The following is a 13,722-nucleotide window of genomic DNA, read 5'->3' as shown; positions in this document are numbered from 1 at the left end:
CGGTAGAGAGAACCTGTGTATCATAGAGAATACCTAAATTGGCTTAAGCAGACTGTTGGTAGAAATATGGATGTTAAAAGTACTAATGGTGCAGCTTAGAAAGAAATGAGGAACATGTTATTGGAAACTGGAGGAAAGGGTATCCCTGTCTTTTATTGGTAGAAATCCTAGCATATTTATGTCCTGAATGTGGAAGGCAGTACTTGTAAGTGATGAACTTGGATATTTAGTTGAATTTCCAACCCGAGTGTGAAGTTACCTGTTTTCTTCTTGGTGCTAATAGTAAAATGTGAGAGGAAAGAACTGTTGAGCAACAAGCAACTATCACTTGACAATTTGAGAAATTCTCAGTCTATCCAGATTGCAAAAGATGCTAAAATTAGAGATTTGCTGTCAGAAAAGCATGCTCTGGAGAAAAAGCCAAAGATGTGGCTGTTCAACCTTTGCTGGTGCCTCAGAAAAATCAAGATGCTAGTGCATTCAGTCACACAGAGTGCTATTTGAAGAGACCAGTCATATTATTCATGGATCCCCTCAGCCATCTAAACAGAAGCCAAGAATAGAGAAAGTTGTGTGACAATGGTAGCAAAGTCAAAAGAGGAGATGTGACTGTGGAAGCAGAGGTTCAAATGAAGTGGCCAAAAGCCAAGGAATGTGAATAGCCTCTAGAAGCTGGAAAACACAAGGAACCCACACTCCCTGAGAGTCTCCAGAAGGAACACTTGATATGTAGGATCAAAAGCTTTGATTCTAGCTCCATAAGACTCTTTTTGGATTTCTGACCTCTAGATCTTTAGTATAATTAATTTGCGTTGTTTTAAGTAAGTTTGTGGTGATGTGTTACAGCTTACCATATAGGAAATGAATACAGATTTTGGTCTGTACTTTCTTAGGATGTTTTTGTCTCATTTTGGTATCAGGGTAATACCATCTTGTAGAATGGGTTGGGAATTTCTAGTACTTCATATTAAGAAAACTGTTAGATGGATTTTTCTACAGATTAAACACTAAAAATTACAAAATTAGTGATAGAGAAGATGCGTCAAAAGAAATCATCCAAACTGAAGCATGGAATGTATAAGGAATGAAAAGAACATAAGAGCTATATGGACTTGTAGCTAGAAGTGAAAAATTCTGATGTGAATTTATGGTTGCAGAAAAAGAGTGGATTGAAACAGGGACAGAAACAGTACAGAAAGGAAGAAAATTTCCAGAACTGATATAAAACCTAAATCCAAAATTCAAGAAGCTCTGTAAACCCCAAGCAGGATATTCATGTCTAAGAACATTATGATAAACTGCTTAAAACAAAAACGAGAAGAGCTTAAAACCAGCCAAAAAAGCAGTCAACTCATTTCTTTTCAGAACAGTAACAATAATACTGACAACTAACCTTTCATCAGAAACCTTGGGAGCCAGGGAATTACATCTTTGAAATGTAAAAAGAAAAAAAATCTGCCATCCTAGAATTGTATACCCAGTGAAGAAAATTTTGTATATTTCCCTCAACCATTACTACTCTTTCCTTAAAAGGTGAACTGGTAAAACAGAATAACAGGTATAGGATTAACTCTCCTGTATATATAAACTCTGGACAGACTATTTAAAAAAAAAAATGTTGAAAGGCTCTGGAGAGCGACTAAAAGTAGGCACATATTGAAGAGGATTTAAACACAAAAAGAATGGAACCACATTGGGTGAGATTAGTGTCTACGTGACTTTTCTCCTGAGAGTACTCCTCAGTCTCTGTGGGGTAGGATGGTAGAACTCATGCAAAAGCTGCAGAGGAGTTTGGTTCTTCCATCCTGGCTGGACATTAAAAGGGGAGGAATTCAGAAAGGAGGGAGCCACAGATGGGGGAGCTCCAGGAATTCTGCACATGAATTTCTGTACAACAATAGCTGGCCCCTGAATTATGGATACATAGGATTCTTGAGGGAAAACTAGAAGGGTGAAAGAGCTGTCCAGAGATTTCAGCGTCTATCCAGCATGGAGGAGACAATTTGCAGTTCTGTTCCTTCCAAGTTAGAGGTAAAAATCTTGGCTTTTGTATTGGAATTGCAAATGAGTCACACATTAAGAGTATAGATGGCATCCCGGTAATCAGGGATTCACTTGAGAAATAAGAGCAAAACCAAAATAGACTCTCCTAATAAATTTACAGAAGGCCTCAAGGTGACCTATCAGTAATTTAACTATTTTCTAAAATAAAACTGAACACATTGCAGAGTGTGATTATAGAACTAAGAGTTACTACAACATCTCATCAACAGTGTACGGTGTATAATAGAAAAATTACCAGACGTGCAAAGAAATAAGAAAATGTTACCTGTGGTTAACAGTAAAATAAGTCACTGGACAGATCTTATTCACATTTTGCCAGTTGTCCCACTAATGTTCTCAAGGGCAAAAGGAAAAAAATTCAATTTCTTTTGCATGATTTGAGGGAGGTAATCGTCAGAGATTCAGTTCAGGATCATATATTGCATTCAGTTGTCTCTTTAGTCTCCTGTAACCTGTAACAATTCTGTTACCTTTGTTTTTCATGACCATGGCATATGGAAGAGTACAGGCTAGAAATTTTGTCTATATATGTAGTCACAGATATACATGTTTCTATATATTTTTTCCTAGACTTGTTTGCTTATAGGGCATGGAATCAGACTACCCCCAGCAGTGTGTACATACCTATATTCCATATCTTCTTCTTAAAATACTGTTTCCACTAAAATCAGTGCCCCTTGGAAAAATTCTAGGATTGGGGCAGAGAATGTACAAGATGAGCCTAGATACAGAAGCCTGCTTTAAGGGGGTTCCACTGACCAAATCTGATTCTCCTTGGGCATCAGATAAAATGATAGTAACAGATTATAACTTATAGAGTAAAATTAGAATCCATATGGATATAAATAAATGAATGAATAAATAGGTGGAGAAGAAGGAAATGTTTTTGTGTACAGTTCAGTGCCAACTAATGTAGCAGGAATGGTAGAATTAGAAAATCACCATTTGGCAACCACTGTAATAATTATTATTTCACACAGCATAAAAATGCTAACTCTAATGATCAAAGTTTAGTGCAAAACAGGGTATTTATATAGTCTCAAAGAACCTGTCTACAGATACTTAACTAATTCCAAAGGAGAAAATAGTAATTTTTAGAGTAGAGGTACTTGGCAGACACCACCATACTCATGGTATCATGTAACTCATTTTAAAAAACATGTCCTTTTACTGATTTTTTTAAAAAAAATTATTTTATATTGGAGTATAGTTGATTAACAATGTGTTAGTTTCAGGTGTACACCAAAGTGATCAGTTATACATCCTTTATTGATTTTTATATTCTTATATTTTAAGGAGATCATTTGAATTCAAGTCTTTAGTTTGAATCTGATGTTGAAACATACAAATAGCCAAACAAAATTGTTTTTTCTTTAGGTGAGTGCTCCAGTTGTAACATCTACCACTCAGGAGAAACCAAAGGATAGTGATCAGTTTGAATGGGTGACTATTGAACAATCAGGGGAATTAGTTTATGAAGCACCAGAAACCATTGCTGCTGAACCTCCACCTATCAAGTCAGCAGTACAGACCATGTCTCCCATACCTGCCCATTCTTTGGCTGCTTTTGGATTATTTCTTCGTCTTCCGGGCTATGCTGAAGTGCTACTAAAAGAAAGAAAACATGCCCAGTGCCTTCTTCGCTTGGTTTTGGGAGTGACAGATGATGGAGAAGGAAGTAAGTGTTTAGTGTTATTAATGAAATTTAATGTAGGTAGGTTGTGTAAAATTACTCAGATCATTACCTATTATTCATCATTTATTTATTTCATAGTTTAGCTACTAGATAATTTCTTATTGGCAACTTAGTTCCAATAATAGATATAATAAATCCTAAAGAAGCTTCATTTTCACTTCTTTATTCATTCAAAAGTTATATATTGAGTGCTTACAAAACTGCTGGGCATCGTTGGAGGCATTTAAAGATGAAGCAGGTATTTAGATCCTGCCATCAAGTAGCTAATGTTTTCCAGTAATAGCAATGAGGAATGTATATACACATAATAGACTTAGCAAGTTATAAAAGCCTTGAGAGAAGTACAGTATTATGGAGGCTTACAAGTGTGAGCTCATTTCCTTACTACCCAGCAATGTGAATAAAACAGCATTGTAGTTTTTAGTGGGGCCTTGAAGGAAATTGTCAATGTAGGTTGAGAATGGTTATTTCAGAAAGAAGGAATGATTTGAGCAGTGTTTATATGCTCATATTATATGAGAGGGGATAAGTTGGCTGATGAAATTTGCATAAAGCAGGACTGAGAACTCATTTAAAAAGTTGTTATTGATAACAGATCATGGAAAGGCTTCTTAAGAACTTAAGATTTTATTCCGAATAGTAATTAAAATTTATTAAAATATGTTAAGTGAAGTAGTGATATGATGAGAATCTTTTTAAAGAATTCTTCAGTGAATCTGGTAGCAATGTTTAGATTAAAGAGAACAGAATGGGGCTTCCCTGGTGGCACAGTGGTTGAGAGTCTGCCTGCCAATGCAGGGGACACGGGTTCGTGCCCCGGTCCGGGAAGATCCCACATGCCGCGGAGGGGCTGGGCCCGTACCACAAAAAAAAAAAAGAGAGAACAGAATGAAGAAAATATTATAACAATATACTATATGATAATCTATTTCATAATATAATAATAGAGAATAATAATAGAAAGTTATGGTGATTATTTCCATTGGGCTGGCAGTTGTGTTGATAGAAGAAACAAAGAAAAATCATAGGGTAGCCTAGCAAGTACATTTTCATTTGGTTTACCTCTAATTCTTCAATTACCATTACATTTGATAATTAGTATTTTTTAATCTTACTTTAAACTCATGTGGTTTTGATTAGAGGTGATATCTTTCACATGCCGTTTAGAAAGTATACACTTTTAAACCCTGTACAACAAAGTATATATAATCCAATAAAATTATATGAATTTATTCGTGAATCCTATAACTCTGAAGCTGTTGAATATTAATTGCATGGACTTTTTCTTTTGTATTTTCATATTGATGGAATTCTTCAAAAATGTTGACATAATTTTAAATGTTTTTGTAATAATTGTTATTAAATTACAGTGTCTATATACTAAATAAGTCCTGCTTGTTTGGTTTCATATATAAATTGTATATACTTATTTTAATAGCTCAGGAATTTCTAATTGCTTTATCTGATTTTTTAAGTACCTAGAGGGATAAGAACCACAGTATTTTAGGACTCTATTATGAGATACTAGGTGTAACGCTAAACTGAAAAGGAAAAAGAATTGTCTTTAGGTCATTTCAAACTATTTCTAGTGAATATACAATGAATGTTTATTAAAAAGCATAATTCGGACATACCTTTTTACAGTAGTCTCATCTCCCATTCATTTAGGAGTGGGTGTTTGTTTGTTTTGTTTTTTTACATTTAAGGCTCCTCCCTAGCTAGAACATAGTACAAAACTTTATTGCAAACAAAACAAAATTGTTACACTCTTGCATTCATGGTTGAAACTACTTCCAAGGCAAGCAGTTACTTTCATACTCTTGTAAGAAACTTTTAATGCTTCTTTTTTAGTTGTTAGTTTTTGCTTAAATTCTAGATTATAATAATTTTGACAGTCTGTAACTAATATCATATGAGTATATTTCAACTTTCTTTTGGAGTTTATGTATCTGATGTCTTCTTACTGAGCTTTTCTAGACACTTTATTATTAAAGATTAAGATATCACTATTTCTGATATTTTGTGGTTACTTTCTAATAAGTATAATGATATAATTTTATATTACATTGCCATTATAAATTTGTGAGCTTGTGTGTTGTTCCTTATTGTGTTTTTAAATATTTTTAATTTTGAGTTCTCTTCTCCTTTTAATCTAGGTCATATCCTGCAATCTCCATCAGCCAATGTGCTCCCAACCCTTCCTTTCCATGTCCTTCGTAGCTTGTTTAGCACTACACCTTTGACGACTGACGATGGTGTGCTTCTGCGGAGGATGGCATTGGAAATTGGAGCACTACACCTCATACTTGTCTGTCTCTCTGCTCTGAGCCACCATGCCCCACGAGTTCCAAACTCTAGCCTCAATCAAACAGAGGTAGGTTCAGTTGTTGTTGTTGTTTTTTTAAAGAAGGTGTCATTTTATTTATATCTATTTTTGGCTGTGTTGGGTCTTCGTTGCTGCGTGTTGGCTTTCTTTAGTTGAGGGGAGCGGGAGCTACTCTTCCCTTTGGTGCATGGGCTTCTCATCGCGGTGGCTACTCTTGTTGTGGAGCACAGGCTCTAGGTGCGTGGGCTTCAGTAGCTGTGGCACGTAGGCTCAGTAGTTGTGGCTCACGGGCTCTAGAGCGCAGGCTCAGTAGTTGTGGCACACAGGCTTAGTTGCTCCGCCGCATGTGGGATCTTCCCGGACCAGGGACTGAACCTGTGTCCCCTGCATTGGCAGGTGGTTTCTTAACCACTGCGCCACCAATGAAGTCCCAAATGAGCTTTTTAAAGATGTCTTTTAGAATAGTATCAAAAATAGAAAATGTCGGACTTCCTTTGGGGGTCCAGTGGTTAAGACTCTGTGCTTCCAACGCAGGGGGCACGGGTTCATTCCCTGGTCGGGGAACTATATCCCACATCCTTTGGGTGGCACGGCCAAAAGAAAAAGAAAATATCTATAAATAAATCTGGAAAAGATGTGTAAGGCAGCTCATAAAATATATAAAACTTTTTAGAAATTCAGTTATTGGTTAGACTTTAATAAACTGAAGCATCTGTCCATGTTTACCTCTCACAGAGTAGAAAATACGGCATTTCATTAACATTTTTTTTTTTTGACCGTGGCAAAAATAAAAAAGAAGGAATACAGTGAACAATAGCTCAATGGAAAAAATATCAAGGCATCACCTAACAGAGACTGTTTTAGGAAATGACACCAAATAAGAAGGAAGAAGATAAATTATTAGGAAAAGTAGTCCTTGTTCAACCCTTAATTTAGGAAAATAATTTCAGTGATTCTGATATTAGCCAGTCTCCAAACAAATCTATCTTTAACTGGAAATCTTGACAAACTTTGAATAAAATCTTCAAATATATATGGTTTTCTGATTTAATCTTAGTTTGATACTTCAGAAACACTTCAAGATAACAAAGGAGTAATCACTCTTAAGAGTTTTTATGACAAAAACTTCAATGTATTCAAAGTTTAATTTAGTTCTAAAATTAAATAAGCATGCTTTATGTAAACTGACAGGTGATTATTAGATTTCTTAGCTTCTTTAGCAATGGCAAAACAGTGGTGAGCCGGTCTACATTACTCAGTTGAAGTTTCCTTTAATTGAAAACATATGACACCATTATAGATTCATCCTAAAAGATCTGGCTCATATCCCTATTCCTTTCACTGTTTTCTCTGTTTAATTTTGAGTTATTGACTCCTTAGGCCCTAAAATGCTTTGACCTATCTATTCCTGGGAAACATTGTTAAAGTTTCATTTATCCTTTTTAAAAAATAATTAATTTTTATTTTTGTCTGCGTTGGGTCTTCGTTGCTGCGGGCAGGCTTTCTCTAGTTGCAAGGAGTGGGGACTACTCTTCGTTGCGGTGCGTGGGCTTCTCATTGCGGTGGCTTCTCTTGTTGTGGAGCACGGGCTCTAGGCGCGTGGGCTTCAGTAGTTGTGGCCCATGGGCTTAGTTGCTCCACGGCATGTGGGATCTTCCTGGACCAGGGCTCGAACCCATGTTCCCTGCATTGGCAGGTGGATTCTTAACCACTGCGCCACCAGGGAAGTCCCCATTTATCTATTCTTAAATATAAGCATTTGTTCCCCATTTTTCCCTTCCCCTAACCCTTGACAGCTATACTTTGCATTCTGTCTCTGTTTATTTACCTACTTTGGATATTTCATATAAATGGAATCATACAACATGTTACCTTTGTGTCTGTCTTCTTTGACTTAGCATAATGTTTTTGAGTTTCATCCAGGTAACATGTATCAGAACTTCGTTATTCCTTATGGCTGAATAATATTCCATTGTATGTATAAACCAGTTTGTTTATCCATTCAGCCATTGGTGGGCTTTTGGGCTGACCCTTTGGCTATTGTGAATGGTCTTGCTATGAACATAAGAGTAACGTATTTGTTTGAGTATCAGTTTTTATGTCTTTGGATGTATACCTAGGAGTGGAATTGCTGGGTCACATTGTCTTTCTTTGTCTAATTTTTTAAGGAGTGCCAAACTGTTTTCCATAGCAGCTAAACATTTACATTTCTACTGATAAATTTTTGACGATAAATGAAACCAAATAGTAATACATTTTTATTTTTTGTTATAAGCCACCAGTATCAAGCTCTCACAACCCTACATCAACAGAAGAACAGCAGCTCTATTGGGCCAAAGGGACTGGCTTTGGAACAGGCTCTACAGCTTCTGGATGGGATGTGGAACAAGCCTTAACTAAACAGAGGCTGGAAGAGGAACATGTTACCTGTCTCCTGCAGGTATATTTGCAAAGTTGATATTGTCAGTGATAATAGTTAAATTTTTTGTTGTTGTATTGATTTTTAACTGTTGTTGACTATCCATCTCATCCTAAGCTACTTTTATACAGCCCATTGTACTCCTTGCTCTCGGTACATTTAAGATACTGGACAGAGATTTCTCTTCCCTACTTGCAACTCTAAATTCTTCCCTCTTAGTTAGCTTCTTCACTGAGACGAAAGTGACAAACATGAAATTATCAAATAACTGGAATGTGCCATGTCTACTTTCTTCTGGTCAACTTCTCATCTAAAGTGCTATATCTGGACTCTTTAAAAAAATCTGTTTTTTACATCTTTGTTTCTCACATTGTTCTATAAGTTTTCTAGAACTGGGCAAGGTGAACTAGCTTATAAAGTCTTCAGTACCACAGAAATGAGAAGAGTACGTTCTTAAAGATTAGCTTTTGTTCCTGGATCAACTAATTGACTAAAATTAGTTGTCCGTTTTTTTTTTTAGAGCATTGGTGAAGTCTTTGAACATAATTTTTGCAGTTCTAGGATGATAAGCTTATTCTTATATAAAATTCTAAGATTCCATCACCCTCAAACTATAAACTGAATCCATTCAATGAAATAAATAATCTCAGAGTTGCTACTAAGCTTTTAAGTTCATGTTCTAAGGTGGATTGCTTCTGTATGTCTGGTCATACACTACATCATCATGCGAAGCATACCCTCTTTTGAAAATCTAAAGAAAAAACGTCATTTTTAAAACATGTAGTATGAGGCATTGATTGAGTTGAAAATACATTCTCTTTGGTATTCAGATTGACTAACATAAAATATGGGCTTTTAAACTACAAAGCTAGAACGCAATTTAAATCCAGCAATTTTTATTTTTAGGTTCTTGCAAGTTATATAAATCCTGCAAGTGGTGCTGTAAATGGAGAAGCTCAGTCATCTCACGAGAGTAGAGGACAGAACAGTAATGCCCTTCCATCTGTTCTTCTAGAGCTTCTCAGTCAGTCCTGCCTCATCCCAGCCATGTCATCTTATCTACGAAATGACTCAGGTAAATCACACTGTAACTAGTCCTTTGAAATATCTTAGTGGATGATTACTTTTGTTTACTTATTTTATCATTATCAGTTTAAATAATAAGGTTCAATTGGAATATTTGAAATTATCCTTCACTAATATATATAGGTGTGAGTTTGATGGATTTATTTCTTAAAATTATTTGAGAAACAGTTGTTTTAGGGGGCCCCTAATTTGTTACTATGTAGTCATCTATAACATAAATAAAAGTTTTGATTATCCCTTTGTTTTCAACTGTGAAAATACATTTTTTTCTTTTAATAACCTGTAACTGAAAATGATAGGGCAAAGGCTAGCAGTTTCATGACAATATTCTGATCTGAATACGATTAATTGAATTTCTATGTGTTTTTAATGTTTGTCTCAAATATTAGAATTTCAGACAGTAGTTATTTGAAGAAAGGCAGATAGATGAATTATTCAAGTCCATAGATACTTGACAATGAGTATTAGTTTTTACAAATTCAGTAATAAAAGTGCCATAGTTACTTACTTTGTCAATATACAATTGATTATTGATTGAAACTAGTTTATTATTTTCTTGGTTGTGGAATTATCTTCCAAGAAATGTATTCTTTTCCTAAATAAGAATAGAAAGTTTATGTATTATTTAGACACTCAGTGACATACAAGTATTGCCAAGAAAAACAAACAGTTAACATTTCCTTTTAGCCAGGACCTTTAATTTTATTTATTCATTTTAAAATTTAAAATATTTGCTCTGCTTCTTATCTCTGCTTTTATTCATGTTCTTACTCAAGAAAATAAACACTTACACATTTAATTATATTATTAAGGAAGAATAGGTAAGGAAAGCAATGGAAATGAATCTTGAAGTAGTTTATTTTGATTTGTGGTAGCAGTTCAAATGCAATTGGATGGATGGAAAATGTACTTGTATTTGAAAAGGGATTACTGCCCATATTCTCCACTTGGAAAAGTTTATTGTGCTTCCAAACACACCATTTCCCAGCCTACCTCAAACTTTTTCATAAAAATATTGAGGTGTTATGTAATTGATTTTTTTTTTTTAGATTGACCTGTTTGATCCATCAGATTTGTCTTTTTGAAAAAATAGATGTCAAATGCACAATACATTTTTTGATTAAGTAAAATATTTGGAGCTGTAAACACTTAAGTATTGCAGATCAGTGCCGCAATTTAATATTAAATCGTTTAGAAAAATTGAACAGAGTAAGATAAGGTTTCTCTTTACTTCCTTCCACATTGTTAAAATATTATTAATCCTTTTACTTTCAAACTATATGACCTCTCAGAAATTTTTAATTTTGTCTTGTTCGGAAATTCAGTCCTTGTGTAACACTGAGCTTTTATCTTTATGGTTCAGAATCAAAAAGGAAATCTGGTATTACTTACTTTTACTGTTTAAAATAGTCTATTCAAGTAGGTGCACTTTCTGTTAACTGTGTATTTTAGTAAATAAGCCTTGATTCTGGTAAATATATGGAATTGCAGAGACTTAAGGTAGTCTATCTTGGAACTACTTTAGAAATTTAACGTTTGCCTTTCCTTTGTGATTGTTTTCCCAGAGTAAAGACATTTCTTTGCCCAAGGTTGAGATTTATATGCTTGAATCTGGTACTTTGTCCAGTGGTATAATTTTAATTTTAATTGATAGTGGTATAATTTTAATTGATAGATTTATATTTGAACCACGTTTATATTTGAACCACGTTTTGTAACCACATTACAAAAATTATTTTGAAATAAGATTTTAAGTTAAGGTAAATTAATATAAAATAATTAACTTAGTTAAGATAAATAGGTCAGATAATTGGCAGAACACCTCTTAAATGATGTTTTCATTTATCAGAAAAAATTTTTTGGAACTTGGGATATATTCAATCCATAGTTTTTAAAGAACAAGGTATATTATTTAAGTATGCCCATTTAGAATATTCTAAATATGAGTTATAGATGTATTTCAAGAAAATGTAACTTAATATATTAGTAAATATGCTACTTATATAAATTATCAATTTTGGTTAAAACGCTGATTTTTAAAGTGACATTTTAAAATCTGAACAAATTATCTAGTCAGTCTTCTCGGAACTTAGTAAAATTCTTATTTTATAAAATTAGTGTTAAGTCCATTTTCCAGTTTTGTCATTGGTCTGTAGAATATTATTTTTGGCCATTTGAGGGGTTGGGATAAGGTAGAGCATCCAATACAGAATCTATTACTTCATGTAATTGTCATATCTTTGTTCTCCTTTAATCCAGAAAAGTTCCCAACTTTTCTTTGTCTTTCATGTTATTGACATTTTTACAGAATACAGACTATTTTATAGCATATCCAGCAAGTTGGTTTTTAAGTGTGAGAGCAGTGCTAATAATTTCGTGTGAGATGTTATATTCAATGGTTTGCTTACATTGCTAGCAGATGATATGCAAAAACACAAGCCTAATGTAATAAGCTCTTTTGAGAGCTGTAGTAAAATATAGTTAACCCTTGGGAGATTGGTTCCAGGACCCTCCACCAAAACTGAAATCCACAGGAGCTCAAGTCCCTTATATCAAATGGCATAGTGTTTGCATATACGCTCTGCACATCCTCCCGTATGCTCTAAATCAACTCTAGATTACTTATAATACCTAACACAATGTAAATGTTACATAAATAGTTGTTATGCTGTATTGTTTAAGGAATAATGACAAGAAAAAAGTCTACAGGTTCAGTACGGAGACACTCATCGTAGACCTAACTACATAGTACACACCAGCAACAACATAATATTTTCTTCCTTTCAGCACATACAGACGGCTTTCATTTAATGAAAGAGAAATACATAGAATGTTTAAAATATAAGTACATATAGAAAATATAGTTATAAGTAGAGAAAATATAAATTTATTCTTTTTCTCACACACACTGTTAACACTCACCAAAACCCTGGTTCTTCTCTTTCGTTAACCGTCCTGTGATGATGGTTGCTGTCTTATGCCTATGGCGAGGCGACAGATGTGTAGCATGTAGGTAAGCAGTGAGACATCGGGCTAACTTGAACTTGCTGACAGGACATCTGTGTTGGAAGAACCAGCTTCTAATTGCAGATGCTGATACTTTGGAGGAGGTCCAATAATAATGATGTCTTGATGTGTGGAGGTTGAGAGCTGAGGGTCTTGAAGTATTGAAGATCAAGGCTTCACAATTGCAGGTGCTTTGGTTAGAAACATTGTTGTAAGCTGTTTCTTCTTTTCTTTGCATCATCAAACAAATCTTGCAGTGGTTGTACTTATGTTATTATCCCTCGGGTGACACGGAGGCTTCATTCCATTGGAGGATGTACTCAGGATCATATCCTTTAACAATTCCACCTTTTGAAAAACGGCTGCAAATTTTTCAAGTGTCCGCATTGATAGCCCTGCCTCTTCTAGATCTTCTGCTGCATCGTCATCATCATCATCGTCTGTCAAGGATTTCAGTAGATCTTTGAGTTCCTTGTTGGGAAAGATTTCTCTGTTCTTCTGTGTGTTTCTTGTTGTCCTCACATCATATCAGTGAAGTCTTCTCCACCAGCTTCACTTGCAACATTCAAGATATTCCTGACTTCTGCATCAATAATGGGTAATCACTGACTACCCCACTCCATAATGGCTTCCAACATGCATTAACGGTCTTGGGCTTTAGGGCATCTGCAGCCTCTGCAATAAGGACAGCTTCATCTATAGTTGTGAAGCTCTTCTATAAATCCATGATGCCGAAGTCAAGGTTAGTATCAAGGGCAGCAGGGATCCTCCTGAAGGTGAAGTGGGTGTAAGTCACCTCAATAATGCACTTGATGATCCATTGGTCAAGTGGCTATGGTAGTGAGGTAGTGTTAAGAGGCAGGAACATCACTTCCATGTCCTTGTTGGCAAAGCAGAGACATTGGGGATGGCTGGGAGCATTGTGAGGAGGACCTTATTGGCAGCCCCTTCTCTTTGAGGTATTTCTTCACTTCAGGAATGAAGCACTGGTGGAACCATCTCAACAAGATGGCTGTCACTCAAGCTTTCTTGTTGCATTGCCAACACACGGGCAGGCAATGTTTGTTTTCAAGGGCCTGGGGATTGTTTGCTTCATAGATGAGGCCTAGCTTGATCATGTGACCT

The 13,722-nt window shown here is 35.2% G+C and overlaps 1 protein-coding gene across 1 annotated transcript in view; it reads left to right on the top strand.

Annotated features, from left to right (window-relative positions):
* Window positions 1–13,722, top strand: part of BIRC6 (baculoviral IAP repeat containing 6) — a 268,208-nt gene that overhangs the window by 166,785 nt on the left and 87,701 nt on the right. The window contains 4 exon segments of the mRNA XM_029231389.1: window positions 3,442–3,742; window positions 5,917–6,134; window positions 8,362–8,526; window positions 9,412–9,580. Coding sequence (XP_029087222.1) covers window positions 3,442–3,742; window positions 5,917–6,134; window positions 8,362–8,526; window positions 9,412–9,580 — 853 coding nt within the window.

The sequence above is a fragment of the Monodon monoceros genome, unplaced genomic scaffold, assembly GCF_005190385.1.
Source record: "Monodon monoceros isolate NGI ecotype Baffin Bay Population unplaced genomic scaffold, NGI_Narwhal_1 Super_Scaffold_19, whole genome shotgun sequence".
In the NCBI taxonomy this organism is placed as follows: Eukaryota; Metazoa; Chordata; class Mammalia; order Artiodactyla; family Monodontidae; genus Monodon; species Monodon monoceros.
Note: the sequence above shows the minus strand (reverse complement) of the source record. Positions and strands in the feature narration are given on the sequence as shown.